Source organism: Schistocerca gregaria, chromosome 4, assembly GCF_023897955.1.
Source record: "Schistocerca gregaria isolate iqSchGreg1 chromosome 4, iqSchGreg1.2, whole genome shotgun sequence".
Classification (NCBI taxonomy): domain Eukaryota; kingdom Metazoa; phylum Arthropoda; class Insecta; order Orthoptera; family Acrididae; genus Schistocerca; species Schistocerca gregaria.
The window spans coordinates 313686052-313710775 of record NC_064923.1 but is presented as its reverse complement, the minus strand read 5'-3'; the positions used below and the strand labels follow the sequence as shown (position 1 = coordinate 313710775).

The following is a 24724-nucleotide window of genomic DNA, read 5'->3' as shown; positions in this document are numbered from 1 at the left end:
TGTTCGGTAATTTTCACATCTGTCAACACTTGCTTTCTTTGGGATTGGAATTATTATATTCCTCTTGAAGTCTGAGGGTATTTCGCCTGTTTCATACATCTTGCTCACCAGATGGTAGAGTTTTGTCAGGACTGGCTCTCCCAAGGTTGTCAGTAGTTCCAATGGAATGTTGTCTACTCCGGGGGCCTTGTTTTGACTCAGGTCTTTCAGTGCCCTGTCAAACTCTTCACACAGTATCGTATCTCCCATTTCATCTTCATCTACATCCTCTTCCATTTCCATAATATTGTCCTTAAGTATATCGCCCTTGTATAGACCCTCTGTATACTCCTTCCACCTTTCTGCTTTCCCTTCTTTGTTTAGAACTGGGTTTCCATCTGAGCTCTTGATGTTCATACAAGTGGTTCTCTTATCTCCAAAGGTCTCTTTAATTTTCCTGTAGGCTGTATCTATCTTACCCCTAGTGAGATAAGCCTCTACATCCTTACATTTGTCCTCTAGCCATGCCTGCTTAGCCATTTTACACTTCCTGTCGATCTCATTTTTGAGACGTTTGTATTCCTTATTGCCTGCTTCATTTATTTTTATATTTTCTCCTTTCATCAATTAACTTCAATATTTCTTCTGTTACCCAAGGATTTCTACTATCCCTCGTCTTTTTACCTACTCTTCCTCTGCTGCCTTCACTACTTCATCCCTCAAAGCTACCCATTCTTCTTCTACTGTATTTCTTTCTCCAATTCCTGTCAATTGTTCCCTTATGCTCTCCCTGAAACTCTGTACAACCTCTGGTTCTTTCAGTTTATCCAGGTCCCATCTCCTTAAATTCCTACCTTTTTGCAGTTTCTTCAGTTTTAATCTACAGTTCATAACCAATAGATTGTGGTCAGAGGCAACATCTGCCCCTGGAAATGTTTTACAATTTAAAACCTGGTTCCTAAATCTCTGTCTTACCATTATATAATCTATCTGAAACCTGTCAGTATCCCCAGGCTTCTTCCATGTATACAGCCTTCTTTTATGATTCTTGAAGCAAGTGTTAGCTATGATTAAGTTGTGCTTTGTGCATAATTCTACTAGGCGGCTTCCTCTTTCATTTCTTAGCCCCAATCCATATTCACGTACTATGTTTCCTTCTCTCCATTTTCGTACTATCGAATTCCAGTCACCCATGACTATTAAATTTTCGTCTCCCTTCACTATCTGAATAATTTCTTTTATTTAATCATAGATTTCTTCAATTTCTTCGTCATCTGCACAGCTAGTTGGCATATAAACTTGCACTACTGTAGCAGGTGTGGGCATCGTATCTATCTTGGCCACAATAATGCGTTCACTATGCTGTTTGTAGTAGCTTACCCGCATTCCTATTTTCCTATTCATTATTAAACCTACTCCTGCATTACCCCTATTTCATTTTGTGTTTATAACCCTGTAGTCACCTGACCAGAAGTCTTGTTCCTCCTGCCACCGAACTTCACTGATTCCCACTATATCTCAATTTAATCTACCCATTTCCTTTTTTAAATTTTATAACCAACAGCCCGATTAAGGGATCTGACATTCCGCACTCCGATCCGTAGAACACCAGTTTTCTTACTCCTGATAACAACATCCTCTTGAGTAGTCCCCGCCCGGATATCCGAATGGGGGACTATTTTACCTCCGGAATATTTTACCCAAGAGGACGCCATCATCATTTAATCATACAGGCTGTATGGAAGGGACTTCTTGGTATGGAATGGGTGGCAGCTGTTGGAGTAGAGGTATTTCTGGTGGTTAGTGGGTTTGATTTGGACGAGGTACTGATGTAGCCATCTTTGAGGTGTAGGTCAACATCTAGGAAAGGTTGCTTGTTGGGTTGAGTAGAACCAGGTGAAGCAAACTGGGGAGAAGTTGTTGAGGTTCTGGAGGAATGTGGACAGGGTACTCTCATCCTCGATCCAGACAACAAAGACGTCATCAAGGAATCTGAACCAGATTTAGGTTTAGGATTCTGGGTGTTTAGGAAGGATTCCTCTAGATGGCCCATGAATAGGTTGGTGTGGGATGGTGCCATGTGGGTGCCCATAGTCGTACCGCAGAATTGTTTGTAGGTAATGCCTTCAGAGAAGAAGTAATTGTGGGTGAGGATATAGTTGGTAGTGCCGACTAGGAAGGAGGTTGTTGGTTTGGAATCTGTCAGGCATTGTTAAAGGTAATGTTCAACAGCAGTAACGGCATGGGCATTAGGGATGTTAGTAGAAAGGGAGGTAGCATCAATAAGGATGAGGGAGTGATTGGGGTGAGCATAGAGATGGTCTCTGCGGAGAGGTTCTGGGACAGGCCTAAGAAATTGAGGAGTGATTGGAGATCCTGTGGGATTTCTGGATTAGGGTCACTGTGGCAAGGTTTGTAGGTGTCTGTATCTGACAGCTGGTGGAGTCCTTCTGCCAGTTAATCCTTGTGGTTCAAAACAACAGTGGTGGAGCCTTTGTCCACAGGTAGTTTTATAAGATCAGGATCAGTTTTTAGATGGTGGATTGTGGTTCTTTCTGTGGATGTAAGGTTACTTTGCATGTTGAGGGATTTGGGGAATGATAATGAGGCAAGATTTGAGGTTAATAAATTCTGGAAAGTTAACAGGGGGTTATTTGGGGGCAATGGGGGTGGATCACTGTTGGATAGAGGAGTGAACTGAGTTAGGCAGAGACCAGCATTGGTCTTTTGTTGAGTCTGATTGGTATGGTTGGTAGCGAAATAGTGTTTTCACTGTAGGAATCGGGAGAAGGAGAGAAGGTCTTTGACAAGTCCTGCATGATTGAATTTGGGAGTGGGGCAAATGGTGACGCCTTTGGAAAGGACTGGTATTTCTGTGGGGCTGAGGCATCTGGAGGAAATGTTCACAACTGTGTTTCAGGTCTGTTTAGGTTCTGGATTCTGTGTGGTGGTGGGAGGGAGTTTTGGAGGGTGGGGTAAATGTAGTAGGTCTGTGAGACAGGGTTTGTCAGTTGTGAGAGGATGTGGGGGAGATTTGGAGGTGGATGTAGAGATGGTGGACAGTGGTACTCCAAGGTGGGAGTAGGAAGTGAGCAGGGTGAGGTGATTTTGTGCATGTTGCTCCAGTTCTTGGAGAGCAAAGGAGGTTTGGACTTGGTTGATATTGTTTTGCCAGGACTATGTTGTTGAGGTCTCAGGACTGGTGGAGTCTGGACAGGAGGAAGTCACTGTGGAAGGAGGGGTGGCAGCCGGAGATGGGTAATTTGATGATAAGACCATTTGTGGGGGATCCATGAGCCAAGCGACAATGCAGGAGCAGTGTGTGGGACTGGGTTCTGACTATAGATAAGGAAATTTTTCTGTATTGGCGCTGAGTGAAGAAGCAAGGATCCATAGCGATGGAAAAAATGTGAAAAATTATGTAAACAACATAGAATTACATCAGAAAAAAAACACAGAATTTCTTAACTTCGAACCTTGCCTCACCATCATTCTCCAAATCCCTCAACATGCAAACCAACCTTACATCTGCAGACAGAATTACAGTCCACCATCTAAAAATGTTTTGAACCACAAGTATTACCTGGCAGAAGGGCTCTGCCAGCTGTCAATACATCCACCTACAAACCTTGCCACTGTGAGCCCATTCCAGAAATCCAGCAGGATCTTCAGTCACTCTTAAAATCCTTTGGCCCATCCCAGAACCTCTCTCCAGAGTCCATCTCTATAATCACCCCTACCACTACCTGCACCCCTACCTTCTACATGCTTCCTAAAGTTCATAAACCCAACAACCCAGGATGCCCCACTGAGGCTGGTTATAGTACCTCTACTGGGAGAATCTCTGCTCTCATAGACCAACCCCTTCAACCTATAACCCGGAACCTACCTTCCTATATAAAAGATACCAACCATTTCCTCCACCGACTCTCCACAGTTTCCTGTCCCCTTACCACATGGTGCCCTGCTCATCACTAGTGATGCCGCCTCCCTTTGCACTAACATCCCTAATGTCCATGGCATTACTGCTGTTGAACACTACCTTTTCCAATGGCCGATGAATTTCAAACTAATAACCTCCTTCCTAGTCGCCACTACCAACTATATCCTCACTCACATCTACTTCTCCTCTGAAGGCATTACCTACAAACAAATCTGGACTTCGGCTATGGGCATCTGTGCAGCACCATACTATGCCAACCTATTCATGGGCCATCCTAAACACTCAGATTCATTAATGACACCTTTGCCATCTGGATGGAGGGTGAGAACACCCTATCTACATTTCTCCAAAACCTCAACAACTTCTCCCCAATTTGCTTCACCTGGTTCCACTCAACCCAACAAGCCACCTCCCTAGATGTTGACCTTCACCTCAAAGATGGCTACATCACTATCTCCATCCCTATCTAATCTACTAACCACCAGCAATACCTCCACTTTGACAGCTGCCACCCATTCAATACCAAGAAGTCCCTTCCATACAGCTTAGAAACCCATGGTCATTGCATCTGCAGTGATGAGTGGTCCCTCTTGAAATATACCTAGGGTCTCACTGAAGCCTTCACAGACCGTAATTATCTTCTGAACCCTGTACAAATATGAATCTCCCATCCCTTATGATTCCAGTCTCCCACCATCTCCCAAAGCCACAGAGGAGCATTCCCCTCGTAACTCACTACCACCCAGGACTGGAGCAACTGAATTACATTTTCCACCAGGATTTCGACTACCTGACATTGGGACTTGAAGTGAGACATGTCTTGCCTTCTATCCTTCCGCCTCCCATAGCGGTATTCCACTATCCACAGAACCTACACAATATACTCGTCCATCCCTACACAACCCCTGCTCCCAACCCCCTTCACTCTTGCCTCATACCCTTGTATTAGGCCTAGATACAAGACCTGTCCTATACATCCTCCTATCACCATCAGGTCCAGTCCGATCTCAAACATCACCTATCCCATCAATGGTAGGTCTATCTGCAAAACCAGTCATGTGATCTACAAGCTAAGCTGCAACGACTGTGTGGGAATGACAACCAGCAAGCTGTCTGTTCACATGAATGGCCACCGACAAACTGTGGCCAAGAAACAAGTGGACCACCCTGTTGCTGAGTACACTATCAAATGTGATATCCTTCATTTCAATGACTGCTTTACAGCCTGTGCCATATGGATCCTTCCCAACAATGCCAGCTTTTCTGAACTGCAGAGGTGTGAAATTTCCCTGCAATATATATTATGTTTCCATGCAAACCCCCCCCCCCCCCCCCCCTGCCCCGGCCTCAACCTTTGTTAACCATTGTCCTCACCCATCCAGCCCCTTCACTGTTCCCAGCCCTATACAGCCCTCATTTCACCATTGCACCCTGTCTTTTTACTTCTCTCCATTCCACTATCCCCCAGCCCTAACTCTCCGCTGCTATCTGTCTAACTGCCTGACTGCACATAGCTGCCCTACTCTCTCTACTATCCCTCACCCTCTCGGTGCGAGCCACCTCCTTACTCCACCCAGCTGCCACTCCCATCATGCACTTGTGCTGCAGCTTGCAGTGTGGCTTCAGTTGCCTGCGACTGCAGTCATGTGTGTAAGTTTCATTTGCATGACTGTGTGTGTGTGTGTGTGTGTGTGTGTGTGTGTGTGTCATCTATTTATGATGAAGGCCTTACTGGCCAAAAGTTTCATTTGTGACAGTTATTTTATTGTGCCTACCTGAGACTCCATCTCTGCTATACGGTTTAAGCAAGCACTGTAACAGTTTTGAGTGTTAGTTAACTTTGATATTGGATGTGGTGAGTTGATGTTAGTCAAGAATTCCTCTAAAGCAACGAAGATACCATTATCAACACCTCACTGAGTTTGACATATGTATTTGGATGACGAAAAGCAGGGTTTTTCTTCTGTGATGTTGCGGAAAGACTGGACAGGAACATAAGCCACTGTACATGATTTCTGGCAGTGGTGGTCAAAAGAATGTAAAGAAGCTGGGCTCTGGGCAGCCACGTGGCACTATCGAAAAGAAAGACCATCGTGTTCGATGTATGGTTGTGGTGCATCATATGATATCTACAAAAGCAATATGAGCAGCAGTTGGCGCCACAGTAACACAACGAACTGTTACAAATCAGTTACTTCAAGGATAACTGCAAACCAGACCCCTTTAGCGCCCAAACCATTGCCATTTTTGACTTCAGTAGTGTCAAGTGCGAGCTCGATGGAGGGCAGGGTGGAGATCTGTCATGTTTCCTGATGAAAATTGCTTCTGCTTCGGTGCCAGTGATGGCTGTGTGCTGGTTAAAAGTAGTCCACTTGAGGGCTTGCAACCAACTTGTCTGACTGCTAGACATACTTGACCTACCCTTGGAATTATGGTCTGGAGTGTGATTTCATATGACAGCACCAGCACTCTCATGGCTACCCCATGCGCCATGACCCCAAATCTGTATGTCGGTATGGTGATTCAATCTTTCGTGTCGCCATTCATGAACAGCATTCCTGAGGGTGTTTTCCAACAACAGGAAACTGTCACCCACATACCAATGTTATAAACCAAAATTCTCTACAGAGTGTCAACATATTGCCTGGCCCTGCTCAACCACCAGATCTGCCTCTAATTGAACCCCTATGTGACATCATCAAATGACAACTCCAGCGTCATCCACAACCAGCATTAACCGCCCATATATTTGCCAACCAAGTGCAACAAGCATGGAACTCCATCCCACAAACTGACATCTGGCAACTGTACAATACAATGCATGCTTTCATTCAACATTCTGGTGGTCATACCAGTTATTAATGTACCAGCATTTCACATTTGCAACAGCTACCTTTCGCATATATTAACCTATGATCCTGCAATGTCATCATCATCATCATCATCATCATCATCATTTTAAGACTGTTTATGCCTTTCAGCATTCTGTCTAGAGCATAGTCCCCCTTATAAAATTCCTCCACGATCCCCTATTGAGTGCTAACATTGGTGCCTCTTCTGATGTTGAGCCTATTACTTCAAAATCATTCTTAACCAAATCCAGGTATCTTCTCCTTGGTCTACCCTGATTCCTTCTCCCCTCTACTGCTGAACCCAGGAGTCTCTTGGGTAACCTTGTTTCTCCCATGCGTGTAACATGACCCCACCATCTAAGCCTGTTCACCCTGACAGCTACATCTATAGAGTTCATTCCCAGTTTTTCTTTGATTTCCTCATTGTGGACACCCTCCTGCCATTGTTCCCATCTACTAGTACCTGCAATCATCCTAGCTACTTTCATATCCGTAACCTCAACCTTATTGATAAGGTAACCTGAATCCACCCATTTTTCACTCCCATACAACAAAGATGGTCAAAAGATTGAACGGTGCACAGATAACTTAGTCTTGGTACTGACTTCCTTCTTGCAGAAGGGAGTAGATTGTAGCTGAGCACTCACTGCATTAGCTTTGCTACACCTCGCTTCCAGTTCTTTTACTATGTTGCCATCCTGTGAGAATATACATCCTAAGTACTTGAAACCGTCCACCTGTTCTAACTTTGTTCCTCCTGCTTGGCACTCAATCCATTTATATCTCTTTCCCACTGACATTACTTTCGCTCTGGAGATGCTACATTTCTGATATAGCTATTAAATATTGCTTTGCAAACTTTCAATCGAATCTGCAATCACAACTAAGTCATCTGCATATGCGAGACTGCCTATTTTGTGTTCACACATCTCAATCTCACCCAGCCAGTCTATTGTTTTCAACATATGATCCATAAATAATATGAACAACAGTGGAGACAGGTTGCAGTCTTGTCTTACTCCTGAAACTACTCTGAACCATGAACTCAATTTACTGTCAACTCTAAATGCTGCCTGACTATCTCTGTAAAGACCTTTAATTGCTTGCACAAGTTTGCCTCCTATTCCATAATCTCGTAGAACAGACAATAAATTCCTCCTAGGAACACGGTCATATGCCTTTTCTAGATCTATAAAGTATAGATACAAATCCCTGTTCCACTTGTAACACTTTTCCACTATTTGCCGTAAGCTAAAGATCTGGTCCTGACCACCCCTAAGAGGCCTAAACCCACACTGATTTTCATCCAGTTTGTCCTCAACTAATACTCGCATTTTCCTTTCAACAATACTTGAGAAGATTTTAGCCACAATGCTGATTGAAGAAATACCTCTGTAGTTGTTACAATCTTTTCTGTTTCCATGTTTAAAGACTGGCATGATTACTGCTTTCGTCCAGTCTGATGGAACCTGTCCCGACTCCCACGCCATTTCGATTATCCTGTGTAGTCTTTTAAGACCTGACATTCCACTGTATTTGATGAGTTCCAACTTGATTTCATCCACCCCAGCCACTTTATTGCACTGCAATCTATTGACCATTTTCTCCACTTCCTCAAATGTGATCCTATTTCCATCCTCATTCCTAATCCATTGTACATCGAAATCTGAAACATTACTGATCATATTTTCACCTACATTGAGCAACTCTTCAAAATATTCCATCTGCCCAAGGCATCAACAGGATTCACCAACAGTTTTCCTGACCTGTCCGTAATACTTGTCATTTCCTTCTTACCTCACTTTCGAACACTGCTAATTACACTTCAGAATGGTTTTCTAGCAGCTTGACCCAAAGTCTCCAACCTGTTTCCAAAGTCTTCCCAAGATTTCTTCTTGGGATGCTGCAATTATCTGTTTGGCTTTATTTCTTTCTTCAACATAATTTTCTCTGTCTACCTGTGTTCTACTATGTAGCCATTTTTTATACATCTTCTTTTTCCTTTTACAGGCTGCCTTGACTGTGTCATTCCACCAAGCTGTTCGCTTCATCCTACCTTTACACACTACTGTTCCAAGACATTCTTTAGCCACTTCTAGTACTGTGTCCCTGTACCTTGTCCAATCATTTTCCAATGACTGTAATTGACTACATTCAACTAACTGGTACATTTCTGAGATCACTGTTATGTATTTGTGCCTGACTTCCTTAACCTGAAGTTTCTCCACTCTTATCCTCCTAAATACGGACCTGACCTCCTGCACTTTTGGCCTCACAATCCCAATTTCACTGCAGATTAAATAATGATCAGTGTCATCAAAGAATCCCCTGAATACAAGTGTGTCCCTCACAGCTTTCCTGAATTCCTGATCTGTTGTTATATAGTCAATGACAGATCTGGTTTCCCCGCCTTCCCAAGTATACTGGAGAATGTTCTTATGTTTAAAAAAGGAGTTTGTGATTACTAAGCCCATGCTGGCACAGAAATCCAAGAGTTATTTCCCGTTCCTGTTGGCCTCCATATCCTCTCCAAATTTACCCATAACCTTTTCATACCCTTCTGTTCGATTTCCAATCCTGGCATTAAAATTGCAACTATGCTGGGTTCCATTTCTTTCCTGATGTAAAGCCCTACATCTCATTGTGCTATTTCTGCTTTGACTCCTGGCAGGTAGACCTTGTATTCTCCCATTTCCTCTCATTTCACTAACAGCTAAAATGTCCAACCCCATCTTACTTGCAGCCTCTGCCAGCTCTATCTTCTTCCCAGAGTAGCCCCCATTGATATTAATAGCTCCCCATCTCGTCACCATTCATTTGCCGAGTCATATCTTAGGAGTCCCTGGTTTGTCAATTAGAGGTGGGACTCCGTCCCCTCCAAAGATCCGAGGCATTTTGCTCTGATTGTTGCCAGCATCATATTTAAAGTACCAGGAAAGCAGTTTGCTAACCTTACTTGCCCGAGTCCCATTGAGTTTTACCCCTAATGGTTGAGGAACTAACCGGTGGATTTGGTAGTCTTTGTATTGCAAAAATTAATCCCCTGATAACTTAACCCACTCTTACTTCTTGTCAAGCATATTCTTAGTTTGTATAAGGGTCTCATGAAAGAAAAAAAAAATAATAATAAAAAATAAAACAGGTACTTGCCTGATTAATATACAGAACTTAATATTTTCCAGGTGTCTTGTAGGGAGAAGTTTCAAGATATGCCATCATATGTGGTTCCTAATTAGCTATGTCAATGAGGGGCAGCAAAAAATAGTGAGAGGTCACACATATGAATTTATGTCGGATAGGAGTATAATTTTTGAGGGTCAGATTACTTGCAAAGCGCTCCAGGCAAATGCCGGGATGGTTCCTTTGAAAGGGCACGGCCAACTTCCTTCCCCGTCCTTCCATAATCCGATGAGACTGATGACCTCACTGTCTGGTCTCCTTCCCCAACCAATCCAACCCAATTTGCAAAGACTTCATTCAACTGACAATCCCCACAGTTCTTTAATTCCCAAGAATTGAATTATTCATGTCTGTAGCTGCAGTTTTGTCTTCAAGCTGTCACCATAGGCTGCAAACAGAACAAAATTTTAGAAAGTGCTTATCTCTAATTCACATATTTTGCCAATTTCTTTGACAACTTGTAATTGCTCTTTCTAATAACATATGCTCTCTCTTTGATGAGTATATTAAATGAAAAGAACCACATGTTTTCAAAAACCATGTTTTAGCTCCGAGAAACATTTGGCAAACTCCATGTGTTTTAGGGAGTGGTCCATTTATAGAATCCCAAATAAAGGTTACAAGGTGAGCTAAAAATATGTTATCCCTTCATCTTATACCTCACATAATGATCAAGTATACACAGAGAAGTAAGAGGTAGGTGTGTGTGTGTGGAGGGGGGGGGGGGGGGCATAATTTTGTACATTATACACCCAGCACAACTAGCTGTTAGTGGCTTATAGTGTATGGCTTTAGTTGCAGAATTGAGTTTTGATGCACAAATCACCTGTACATGTGTGATATTAATTATTTTTAGTTTTAGAGACTCAGTGAGGACTCTACAAATTTTTAGTGATAATAGCTGATGACATGAAGGCAGGTTTTTAAAAAAAATTACAGACTTTTTAGATGAGGCCAAAGAAAGGAAAGCACATCTTTTCCAGACACAGTGGCTTTTTGTACATCTGTTAATTGATTTGGGTTCATACACTCACAAAAGTTACTGCCGATACATACCATGATGCTGGTCATAGGTGTCTTCAGATTTAGCCCAACACTTGTGTCATTTCTGATAAGCCACCATTTGGCTTTCTGTGAGTGGTGGCAGGAGAACACACAAATAAAAGATGTTCCAGTTTGCTAGCTTTCGGAGCCAGTGACTCCTCCTCCTCTCGAGAGAACTGAAGGGGAAGGAAGAGGGGTGAAGGAAAAGGGCTGGTGAGGATTAGGAAAAGTGGCAGAGTTCAGAAAAGTTGCCCAGAACCCCTTGTCAGGAGAGACTTACTAGATGGGGTGAGAAGAAAACACTGATTGTTGGAAACTGCACTGGGTGAGATTTGAAAACCCAGAACCCAAAGGTGGAAGATCTGTAAAGTGTAGATCAGCATTCTGTTTGCTTAAATTGGTGAGATAAAAGGAAATGAAAGTCAGAATCATCATTCAAAATTGGTCGCTTGAACTGGCAATTTGCAGTATATGTTGACATCAATGCATCAAACTATAACACACTTGATCCCTCTTATTAAGATGGTAAGGCACAGGCCACAGATAATAACTTTGTACACATTGTACAATTTTGCATAAATTTTCCTTGTCTGCTTACATAATAGAGCAAAACAAACCCTACTGGCAGATTAGATGCATACTTTTTTGCTTACAGGGAGATTATGTAACAGCAGGACACCAACCATTAACTCTCCAGTTGTGTCACACTGGTTCAGTGAACACTATCAAAGAGGCATCTAATTCAATTATTTCTTGGTTTAGTTGTATATAAGTTTCAAACTCCTTGATAATAAGAAACATACAGAAAACAGCATAGATTGTTAATGTATGTTTTGTCTCCACAGCGTGATGAAAAAGGACGATTGCCTTCTCTAACAACTGTTTTACTGCAAGAGACTGACCGATTTAATAAGCTGTGCCATACCCTGCATTCTTCACTTGACAATCTTCAGAAAGCCATTAAGGGCTTGGTGGTGATGTCAGAAGCCCTAGAAGAGATGTTTATCTCCTGCATGAATAACCAGGTAAACTTTGTGCAATTCATTGTATTTTTTAATATTGATCATTATTTGCATGGCATTTCCCTCAAAAATCTGTGAATGATTGTGGTTGTTATATAGTTGTTCAACAAAGATGACAGTGACAAGTGTGAGAAAAGGTAATAATCATACCAGTTACAGTAAAATGTCCTATTCTCGTGGTGCAGCATCAACCCTTCACTGCTCGTGTCTAATCAATGACCTGAGAGTTTTTTCTTTTGTAGCTGATCTTTGACACAGTGAGAAATGAAAGTAGCCAGTCCCATTTAAATTCCACTGGTGTATGGTGGTTTGTTGAGCTCTGTTTAATAACACTGTTCTCCTCACTGTTTTGCTCTCGTGTGTGTTTCAACGTAATGCAACTACATATGTCATTATGTATTTCAGTGATGTAACCCAACACAAAGCGACCTGAAACGAGCATTTATGCATGATCACTGTCATTGTCTTTCATGTGCAACTCGTAAGTTAATTTGTTATTATCACTTTTCTGACCAGTTAAATGCTGTTGGAAATGTTCCTTGAATACAGAGAATGTTTCAATGTTGTTCCTAACATCCTTTCAGAAAATGTACAAGTTTCTCACAGACAATGAAATTATGTCAGAGCTGCTACAAACTGATGATGAACTGTCTCTGTCTAAGGAAAGTTCAGAAGATGGAGAGGACAATATTGAACTAAGTGAGCATGATATGGATTCAGATGTGATTGCCTCGTGAAGTGATGAATCTTTCAATTCATTTGTTAGTAAAGATTGCTGTATGAGTAAAGAAAGGCTGACTAAATGGCATATGAAACCAGTTAGCCATAGGGGAAGACCAAAAAGCTGTAACATCATTTCTTATAAACCAGCCACCTTAGCAAATGGTACACCACCAGAGCCTTCAATTGTAAATCTTTTCTCTTTACTCTTTATTTTGATGATTTATTGATGGCTGACACTGTTATGTACACAAATATGCACATAATGAACAAATTTGGACAGTCTGACAGATCTCATGATGCCCAAGATACAGAATGTTTGCAGATGAATGCCTTTGTGTGTCTCCTGCTGTACACAGGAATTTACAAAGCTTCTCATCTCTATTTCAAAGACTTGTGAGATATAGGGAGACTTGAAGTATTTGTGGTTATTAAGTCAAAATATAAGTTTTTTGTTTTTAATTCGCTGTGTACATTGTGATGGTGAAAGTCCTAGAGATACAGAAAAAAGATTGATATGCTAGGTGCTGTGCATGAATGTATCAGATGATTGCAAGTTAAGTCATTGGAGTTGTATACTCCTGAAGTGTGTGCAACAATTCATAAGTAACTAATTAAATTTTAAGGATGGTGTTCCTTCCAACAATATATACCATGAAACCCAAAGAAATATGGCATACAGGTTACTGCTTTGGTAGACTACAGAACATATTATCTTATGAACTCTGAAATATACACTATGTGATCAAAAGTATCCGGACACCCCCAAAAACATAAATTTTTTTCATATTAGGTGCATTGTGCTGCCACCTCTTGCCAGCTACTCCACATCAGCGACCTCAGTAGTCATTAGACATCATGAGAGAGCAGAATGGGGTACTCCGTGGAACTCACGGACTTCTAACTTGGTCAGGTGATAGTGTGTCACTTGTGTCATACGCCTGTATGCGAGATTTACACACTCCTAACCATCCCTAGGTCCACTGTTTCCAATCTGATAGTGAAGTGGAAACGTGAAGGGACATGTACAGCACAACAACCTTGTCTGTTGACTGACAGAGACTGCCGACAGTTGAGGAGGGTCGTAATGTGTAATAGGCAGACATTTAACAAGACCATCACACAGGAATTCCAAACTGCATCAGGATCCACTGCAAGTACTATGACAGTTAGGCAGGAGGTGAGAAAACTTGGATTTCATGGTCAAGCAACTGCTCATAAGCCACATATCATGCCAGTAAATGCCAAGTGATGCCTCACTTGGTGTAAGGAGCGTAAATGTTGGACGGAACAGTGGAAAAACACTGTGTGGAGTGATGAATCACGTTACACAATGTGGCGATCTGATGGCAGCGTGTGGGTACAGTGAATGCCCGGTGAGCGTCATCTGCCAAAATGTGAAATGCCAACAGTAAAATTCAAAGGCAGTGCTGTTATGATGTGGTCATGTTTTCCATGGAAGGGGCTTGCACCCCTTGTTGTTTTGCATGGCACTATCGCACCACAGGCCTACATTGATGTTTCAAGCACCTTCTTGCTTCCCACTGTTGAAAATCAATTCAGACATGGCAGTTGCATCTTTCAACACGATCGAGCACCTGTTCATAGTGCACAGCCTGTGGCGGAGTGGTTACACAACAATAACATCCCTGTAATGGACAGGTCTGCACAGAGTCCTTACCTGAATCCTATAGAACATCTTTGGGATTTTTTTTTTTTTTTTAATTCTGACTCTGCGCCAGGCCTCACTGACCAACATTGATACCTCTCCTCGGTGCAGCACTCTGTGAAGAATGGGCTGCCATTCCCCAAGAAACCTTCCATCTTGAACATATGCCTGTGAGAGTTGAAGCTGTCATCAAGGCTAATGGTGGGCCAACACCTTATTGAATTCCAGCATTACCGATCGAGGGTGCCACGAACTTGTAAGTCATTTTCACCCAGGTGTCCGGATACTTTTGATCACATAGTGTATGTAGGTATGTCGCAGTCAGATGGTCCTTTCAATAAACCAAACAAGCCTGCAGAAATGGTGGAATGTCTTGTTATTCCTCTAGATGCTACCAACAGAAATACAACTACTGACAATTGTTAGACCAGCATGCCTCTTGCAAGGATTCTATCGGAAAATGTATTGACATTAGTAGAAACATTATGAAAGAAAAAAACTATATATTCTCCCACAATTTTTGCCCAGTAAACAAACAGCTGTAGCACAGCCTGTCCAGTTTTGCAAAAGATTTAACAATGGTGTCATGTATTCCAACCAAATCACATTCTGTTGTACTTATCTCCATGATGCATAATGATTGAAAGATCGAAGAAGATATGAGTTCTCAAGAAAAGCCAAAAGTTATAACATTTAACAGCCACACAAAAGGTGTCGCTGATTTTGTGATCAGCTATGTTATAATTACAACATTGGCGGAAGAACAAGAAGCTGGCCACATTAGCATCGTTTTTTCATTAATTGATTAACATGTCTGCTCTGAATTCATACATCCTTTACAAACTGATCTCTGGTAATAAAGTTACAATATGTGAATGAATGAAGAAAGTGGCAAAGGACTTGGGACTAATCAACTACACTGTTCAAAGGAATAACAGTTCTTAAATACACAGAAATCCATGACAAAAAATAAAGCTTTATCTAGCAGGTAAAGGGAGTGGTGCCAACACACAATTCCAGCACGCAAGGATGTGAAGAACAAGACCAGTTACCACTGCCTAGCAAAAGAAGGAGGTGTCACATGAACCTGAGTATGAATGACAGCAAGCGTTCCACAGTACATGTGATTTGCTCCAAATATGTATGTAAAAAGCACACTAAAGTAATCTGCATGTACTGTAAAGGTTACAACAAAGAATGAACATTTTATACCACATAACATGTAACATATTATGCCTCTGTTACGTTACTGAAACTACATATTTGAATACCAATTATTTGGGAATAAATGATGATCAAAATACCACAGAAATTGTTGTTATACTTTTAAAAGGGAAAACTACAGTATTCTTAAAGCATTTCTTCATGGAATGGATGTTATCACTGCATAAGGAAGGAAGATACTATGCTAGAATGCTTAGCAGCAATAACTAAGATGTCATTATCTCACCACAGCAGAGATCATTTAGTTAAGTCATTGGTAATTGACAACTGGTATGTTTAATAGTTAACAATGATGTAACACTTTTATTCTGCAAAAGTTTAGTCACAGCCATTAAATGTATGGATCAGATAGGTATATGGTCTTCACATTCTAAATAAGTAGCACATGGCATGTGACTTTAAGGCAAAAAATGGAGGGTGCCTTAATATCAGAGACATTCAAGTTACTTACATGTTCCATAGATGACATTCATGATGATATGTTATGTGTCAGCTCAAGATACATAGAATATTTAATTTTAAAGAAATTAAAATAAATATATGGCTACTGTTGCCCATTTATAGGGTTTTTGTGTATAAATTATTTCTATTTAATATTTACTTTATGGTTAGGTGGAATAGTCAGGGAAAAACAACTTTATTCTACTTTTGGAAACATTTTTGCTATCTATCACACATTTAACTCTTTCTGTGCAAAAGTTACATTCATTAAAAGGAAATGCAGATCAGCATGCAAAATAAGGGAAAGGCAGCCACTCACCCATAGCAGACTGGTGGGTGGTGCGAACACACATGTGCAACAGAAAACAGTATTCACATTATCTCTCAAGCTCTTGCTCTTGCTGCTTTTCTAGAAAAAGTACACACCATCACACACAGAATTACAAAGACACCTAAATACAACCTCCCATGGCAGTGGTTGGACTGATTACTGATAATCAACTATTGAGAGCTGATGCCTGACCTTTTGGACTTGGGGAGTGGGTAGGGACGGACACATGAGGTAAGGAGGTGCAGTACAGGATATTGTGAGGCAGGTCATTCGACAGATGACTCAGTGGCTGCACAACAACATGAAAGGTGTTCTGAGAATACAGCATATCAGCAAAATGTTGATTGTTTGAAGAATTGAATTCCTGTGTATGAAACAGCTTCAAATGTATGATTACTTTAGAAATTAATTAATGTGTTAAACATTTGATGGTAAGCATATAAGTGAGAAAAAGTTTAGAAATCATTTGAAATTATGGCTGAAGTATGTTAGGAGTCACTACGAGTTCTCATTATCAAACACTGGATCAATATTGTCTGGGTAATTTGTGCCCCATTTGTGCCCAAACATCTAAATGTTTATGACTTTAAACATGTCATACAATGATATAATATTGCAAGTACATTCAGTGATGTATCTAAACATTATCTGCAAAGTGAGTTGCAAATAGAGTTAATAGTAAACAAGTAATAAAATTAAAATGCCATGCATGATGCTGAAGTTTTACTGCATGAAGAGCAAGAATGTAGCAAGCAGTAAAAGTTTTTCCTTACAATATATTGTGATGGGTGTCAGCAAGAGAAAGCTACATAAGGGTTTAAAATTACATGTTAAGCTTGTTGAAAGTTGCTAAGTGCTCTCATTCTCAAGCACTGGATCATTAAAATCCAGGTACACGTACACTGTCAGTTATGCTGCCTCACGAAAACGCACAGTTTCTTACTGTAATACTTGCTTATTATATTAAACATTTAACATCAAATAATACCTCTTAATGAATAGATTATGACAGCATTTAAATTTTTAAATTCAGTCAATAATTATATGAAATATTGAAAATCAAAATTTTGTTCGGCCTAAAGCCATTTGATAAGCAACCTGCAACTATTATTGTTCCAGGATAGTCATTTAGTAATACAGATGAGAGAGAGAGAGAGAGAGAGAGAGAGAGAGAGAGAGAGAGAGTAGAGGGGGCAGAAATGGAGGAGAGGAGAGGAAAGGAAAGGAAGTTGGAGAAGAAGAGGAAGTCAAGGAAAGGAGAGAGAAAGGGAGAGATGTGGAAGAGAGGAGGGAGGGTGGGTGGGGAAGGGGGGGGGGGGGGGAGCAGGGAGAGAAAGAGAAAGAGAGAGAGAGAGAGAGAATGCAGCATGGGGAGGGGGGGGGGGGGGAGAGTGGTGGGAGAAGCATTACACAATCTGAATGGGGAAGGAGTAGTGTGGGCAGAAAAAAGAATGGAAAAGGTAAGGTGAGAGAGTGGCAAACAAGTTAGTAGAGCTTTAGGAGAGACAGTTTCCACCTGTGCAGTTCCCATAAACTTGTTGTGGAAGGGAATATTGAAATTATATATATATATATATATATATATATATATATATATATATATATATATATATATATATATATATAAGAAACTTCCACATGGGAAAAATATATTAAAAACAAAGATTCCAAGACTTACCAAGCGGGAAAACGCCGGCAGACAGGCACAAGAACAAAACACACAAACACACACACAGAATTACTAGCTTTCGCAACCGATGGTTGCTTCTTCAGGAAGGAGAGGGAAAGACGAAAGGATGTGGGTTTTAAGGGAGAGGGTAAGGAGTCAATCCAATCCCGGGAGCGGAAAGACTTCCCTTAGGGGGAAAAAAAGGACAGGTGTACACTCGTGCGCGCACACACACACACACAGGAAAGACTTCCCTTAGGGGGAAAAAAAGGACAGGTGTACACTCGCGCGCGCGCCCACACACACACACACACACACACACACACACACACACACACACACATCCATCCGCACATGTATGTGCGGATGGATATGTGTGTGTGTGCCATCCATTGTGTATATCAATGTTTAAGAGCAGCTTTGAATAGTCGATTTATACACACATCCAGTGGTTGCAAGATGAAGGTTAGGCCTCCAGGGATAATGACCATGTCAGTCTTCCCTTTTTGTAATTTGTCTCACACTTTGTTAGTTGTACGTCCAGAAGCTTCCAGGACCAACATGTTATGTAAATTCAGTATTGTACCAGGATGACGTTGCCAAACATGCATCACCCAGTCAACAGGTGCATCCTATGAAAACGTTTTGAAGAGCAGATTCCTTCCTGGACTGCAACAAAAACGTCCGGGAAGAGCTGCGCATGTGCTGTTTCACCAAGACAACGCACCCACACATCGAGCTAACGTAACGCAACAGTTTCTTCGTGATAACAACTTTGAAGTGATTCCTCATGCTCCCTACTCACCTGACCTGGCTCCTAGTGACTTTTGGTTTTTGCCAACAACGAAAGACACTCTCCATGCCCGCACATTCACCAGTCGTGCTGCTATCATCTCAGAGATTTTCCAGTGGTCAAAACAGACTCCTAAATAATCCTTTGCCGCTGCCATGGAATCATGGCGTCAGCATTGTGAAAAATGTGTATGTCTGCAGGGCGATTACGTCGAGAAGTAACGCCTATTTCATCGATTTCGGGTGATCAATTAGAAAAAAAATCAGAGCCCTTAGAACTTGAATGCACCTCATAGTTTGCTGAAAATTGAATTTGTCTTTGAGAGCCCACTTTACGCCTTTTCCCCTCCTATGCAGCCCAAGGTGTTCTCCTGTATTGTCAATAATGGCTCTCAAAAGAGTTTGACAAACACTGGCCTAGGTGCTTCTGCTATGGTCTGTAATGGTATGCACTGCCTGTGCGTGCACTCCAAGGTGCCTGAAATCGCAGAAGTTATCTCAGTATGGAGCTAAACATCAGTAGGCAATATTAGCAGCTCATTTATACTGCCTGCAAGCCAACACACCAGGAAACATGTGGCGTTGTTCATTGTTCTGAACAGCAGTGATGATAAAGCGCCCTTATGCTTCATGCAACTATACCAAATGTACTGCCTCACGGAGTGATGTTGGGAAAGCTATTTTTATGTCTCTTCCAGGGTGCGAGTTAATGATGTGAAGGAAAACATCAACTGCATGCGCTTCTGCTTCTAGAAGCCTATCATTATCACCCATATATCAACTAACAGTATACGTTTCATAAGATAGTCCTCATTCAGTCGGCAAACTGTTCGAAAACTTCCCTCGATCTTTGCCAATGGGTGGAAAGTTTATCACAATAATAACTGACACCCAGCATATTGTAAAACCATTCTATTACCCCTTTTACTAGGAACTCAAAGCTATGTGCACTCTTCGTTCAATCAATCTACCTGACAGAGGTCCCCAAACAATTTCAGACATGCTATGTTTAGTGTAAAACTGTCTCGCGATGAACAGATGCAACTTGCTTTACGAACATTTTGCAATTCTCTGTGCATTTTCCTGAGAATGAAGGTATAGAATTAACAGCTGGGAAACTGCTTATAATAGTGAATGGTGACACTGTTACTAGCTTCAACTCCTCTAGCTCCATCGACTAACTTCAACTCCTCTAGCTCCATCAAGAGTAGTCTAAATATTTAAGTCTACAGCTTGCCTCCACAATCCACTGTTTTGATCTTCCAACTCTATATTTAGCCATAAATGTGACTACTTGTTCTGGAAAAGGCCCAATGCAGTCTTCATCATCACTCTTAGCATTGTTCTCTGTATGAGAGCGCATGTTTTGAGGTATGGTTACAGTATAAGATAGACCTAACAATTAACAGTTAAATAATAGTAAACCATAGCAAAATGTAAATTTCCCCAATCATTCTCCTTGCTATGCAGTCACGTACACTTGCTGGCAAAGCAGCAACAGGCTGCAACAGCAGTGGCTAGTGACACTCTCATTCTTAAGCATCATTTGGAGACAGCCGCAGGGTGATGATGCACCACAACAGTGTGGATAGCAGATCCTTGGATACGTGTTTGCAGTATGGTGGTGACAATCCTTGAGTCAATACACAGACCTTCATGGCAATGGCAGGAATAGGTGGCAGCAAAACTGGATGCATCCCAGCCTCAGGCAGTGAGATGGTGGCAACTGATGATGGGCTGAAAAGGATTGCTTGGCAACTGCTTAGTGGCTGTGGCCAGCAGAATGGCAGCACAGGCCAAAGACAGCCCACATGAACTGGGTGTGTGCACCCACACACGTATGCATGTGTGTCAAGCAGCAAGTATCAGCGGAATGCTTTGTGTTGCACTATTGGTTAACACAATACAGGTACAGCTAGCGGCATGCAGAAAGCTGCAATTTCTAAACTGGACATATTAACTTGAGGTTGTGGCAGCAATTGTCCATGAAGCAACCACACTTTCCAGATTAAAATGTGGAAACTATCCCACTCATGTGACACGTTTGTGCACAATGGTGGGTGTGGGCTGAGGTTTGAGTATCCTGAGCTTGTTTAGAAATAATGACCAGAAAAAGTAGGTATTAACACCAGAGTGCTTTTATGTACGATAAAGGGATGCGATATGTGCAATTGGGGAAGCAGCCAGCTGCTTGAAATGTGGTCACTACAATGTAAGTCTTGAGAATAGTGTGGGAGTGCAGTTATCAGATTGGAAGACAGCATCCAAGAAAGCGAAGAAGCGGTGCTTCATCCCCAAGCTGCTCAAATCCACAGGGTGTATACGTGGACAAGGGAAAAGAATTCCCTGATTTCCCAGTTGAAAATACACTTTCTCCCGGGTGAAAATACACTTTTTCCGTCTTAAGTGACAATATATTTTTCCTTGGCGCTGTAAAACTTATCAATCCTTAGAATGTTTATGGTTTTCTACACAGGCGTAGAATATACCGGCACTTTAGAAAATGAAACCCGTGGGCGGGGGGGAGAGGGGGGGGGGGACATGTTTTGGAAAGATCTTTTATGTGCAGCAACATGTATGCTGTATTTTTTCGTGTTACGGAGGTATAAATTTGATTTCCACCAAACACTGCATGTTACTTTCCGAAGCAATGAAATCGATATAGCTCATGTCACGTGATCTCGCCAGCTGATGACAGCATAGGACACTTGATGTATTCAGCCAATAGCAAGATTAATCGTAAGTAGCGAAAACGCACAAAAAAGAAAAGTTAATGGTTTAAATTAATATACATAGTGTTGCTACAAGAAAGACAGCTTTCACAAATAATATTGGTCTCGAAGATTAATAAGCTGCAAGAGAAGCTAAGCTTCCACATATAATGCTGACCTTTTTTGCACGTGTTACACTTTAAGATACATCACACAAATGTGCCTGTAAATTTTAATAACGACGTAAATGTGTGATCTTCTAGGCTTGAAATTCTTCTAGATGGTTGTCCTCAAAGAGTTGATTTTTAAATGAGAGTCAAACGCTCTGTGATTTAAGAAATTCATCCGACATTCTCGCACATATGGTAGATCATCTTGGGTAAAAGGAAATTTATTTTGAAAGTAACACTTTTCAAGCCACCATTCACAATATTTTCCCGTGACCAGTTAGAAATTATTCCATAATAACACGGGAGAACTGCCGTCAGTCAGTAACGTCCTGCCACGATATTTTGGCACAAAGTCTTTTGGCCATCTTCAGGTGAGCACCGCTGTAGTAGTACTGGCGAGTACGTGCTGAACTCTGCTATTTAAAGCCCTATGAAAGTGGCATTGCGCATGCGCGACACAGTGTACGCATACACAACGACTCCGTGCGCTGCGCCTAGCGCCCTCCGCGGTGAAAGCTTGGCGTTTCGATATCAGATCGATCTTCATCTTTATGCAGATAACTGCGTCGGGTACAGAGTTTCTCTATTAGCGGATTCCAAGCGGCGTTTAACTGAAAACCACTATCTCGATTAATAAGAGTGTCTCTGTCAGACAATCTTATTTCCACTGATTCATTAATAATCGAACTCCAAAAGTTTAATGTATGAGCCACAATTTTTGTATCATTGTAATTCATGGAGTGGCCTGTGGAGATACAATGTTCGGCAATTGCAGACTTGGTGGGTTGAAGAAGGCGAGTATGCCGCTGGTGTTCCACAATGCGTTCCTGCACAGTTCGTATTGTTTGCCCTATGTACGATTTGCCGCAATCACAAGTAATCTTATAAACACCTGATTTACGCAGACCCAGGTCATCCTTAACGGATCCCATCAGTGATGATATTTTGAGAGGAGGGCGAAAGATGACTCTTACTTGATACTTCTTCAATGTCTGCTTGTGTCTGTGTATGTGCGGATGGATATGTGCGTGTGTGTGCGAGTGTACACCTGTCCTTTTTTTCCCCTAAGGGAAGTCTTTCCGCTCCCGGGATTGGAATGACTCCTTACCCTCTCCCTTAAAACCCACATCCTTTCATTTTTCCCTCTCCTTCCCTCTTTCCTGACGAAGCAACTGCCAGTTGCGAAAGCTCGTAATTCTGTGTGTGTGTTTGTGTGTTTTGTTCATGTGCCTGTCTACCGGCGCTTTCCCGCTTGGTAAGTCTTGGAATCTTTGTTTTTAATATATTTTTCCCATGTGGAAGTTTCTTTCTGTTATATATATATATATATATATATATATATATATATATATATATATATATATATATATATATATATATATATATATATAACCATTCCACGTGGGAGAATATATCTAAAAACAAAGATGATGTGACTTACCAAACAAAATCATTGGCAGGTCGATAGAGACACAAACATACACACAAAACCAACGGTTGCTTGTTGCTTCTTCAGGAAGTTCATCCCTATGAAATCCCCAAACCACCTTCCCTACCCTCTGGCTCCTACCCTTGTAACTGGCCCCGGTGTAAAACCTGTCCCATGCACCCTCCCACCACCACCTACTCCAGTCCTGTAACCCGGAAGGTGTACACGATCAAAGGCAGAGCCACATGTTAAAGCACCCACGTGATTTACCAACTGACCTGCCTACACTGTGAAGCTTTCTATGTGGGAATGACCAGCAACAAACTGTCTATTCGCGTGAATGGACACAGGCAGACAGTGTTTGTTGGTAATGAGGATCACCCTGTGGCTAAACATGCCTTGGTACACGGCCAGCACATCTTGGCACTGTGTTACACCGTCCGAGTTATCTGGATACTTCCCACTAACACCAACCTGTCAGAACTCTGGAGATGGGAACTTGCCCTTCAGTATATCCTCTCTTCTCGATATCCGCCAGGCATCAACCTCCGCTAATTTCAAGTTGTCGCCGCTCATACCTCACCTGTCTTTCAACTACTTCTTTGCCTCTATACTTCCGCCTCGACTGACATTTCTGCCCAATCTCTTTGCCTTTACAAATGTCTGCTTGTGTCTGTGTATGTGCGCACACACAAAATTTCGAGCTTTCACAACCGGCGGCTGCTTCGGTAGGAAAGAGGGATGGAAAAGGAAAGCTGAAAGGATGTGGGTTTTAAGGGAGAGGGTAAGGAGTCATTCCAATCCCGGGAGCGGAAACACCTTAGGGGGAAAAAAGGACAGGTGTACACACGCGCGCGCGCGCCCACACACACACACACACACACACACACACACACACACACACACACACACACACAAGCAGACATTTGTAAATACAAAGAGTTCGGGCAGAGATGTCAGTCAATCTTTCCTTTTTCTTCCCTCTTTCCTGACGAAGCAGCCGCCGGTTGGGAAAGCTCTAAATTTTGTGTGTGTGTGTTTGTGTGTTATTTTATTGTGCCTGTCTGTGTTTGTCTACCGGCGCTTTCCCGCCTGGCAAGTCTTGGAATCTTTGTTTTTAATATATTTTTCCCCCAATTGGAAGTTTCTTTCTGTTATATAAAAACAAAGATGATGTGACTTACCAAAAAAAGTGCTGGCAGGTCGATAAATTTACCTACGAAACAACCATTTTGTCTAGTTCTAATAACTTTCGCTTTATTTCCATTTCCGTTTTTCCCACGTCACTGATCATTTTTAGCCCCTTCCCACAGGTTTTAACGTCATTATTTCTTCGTCAGACAATTGTTAGCCTCATTTTCTTAATCTGCCACCACAAAACCACTCCTTTTAATACATTTACATGGAGTTTAACCCCTCTTTCCTGACGAAGCAACCACCGGTTGCGAAAGCTCGAATTTTGTGTGTATGTTTGTGTTTGTTTGTGTGTCTATCGACCTGCCAGCACTTTTGTTTGGTAAGTCACATCATCTTTGTTTTTAGATATAT

The 24724-nt window shown here is 41.7% G+C and overlaps 2 protein-coding genes across 4 annotated transcripts in view; one reads left to right on the top strand and one right to left on the bottom strand.

Moving 5' to 3' along the window:
* The window catches only part of LOC126365882 (uncharacterized), a 92749-nt gene that overhangs the window by 24093 nt on the left and 43932 nt on the right, over positions 1–24724 (bottom strand). The gene's annotated exons all lie outside the window — the stretch shown is intronic.
* LOC126365881 (dynein axonemal heavy chain 6) overlaps positions 1–24724 on the top strand; it is a 1020408-nt gene that overhangs the window by 952321 nt on the left and 43363 nt on the right. The window contains exon 66 of the mRNA XM_050008578.1: positions 11844–12023. Within this exon, the coding sequence (XP_049864535.1) occupies positions 11844–12023 (180 nt within the window). The remainder of the gene's footprint in view (positions 1–11843; positions 12024–24724) is intronic.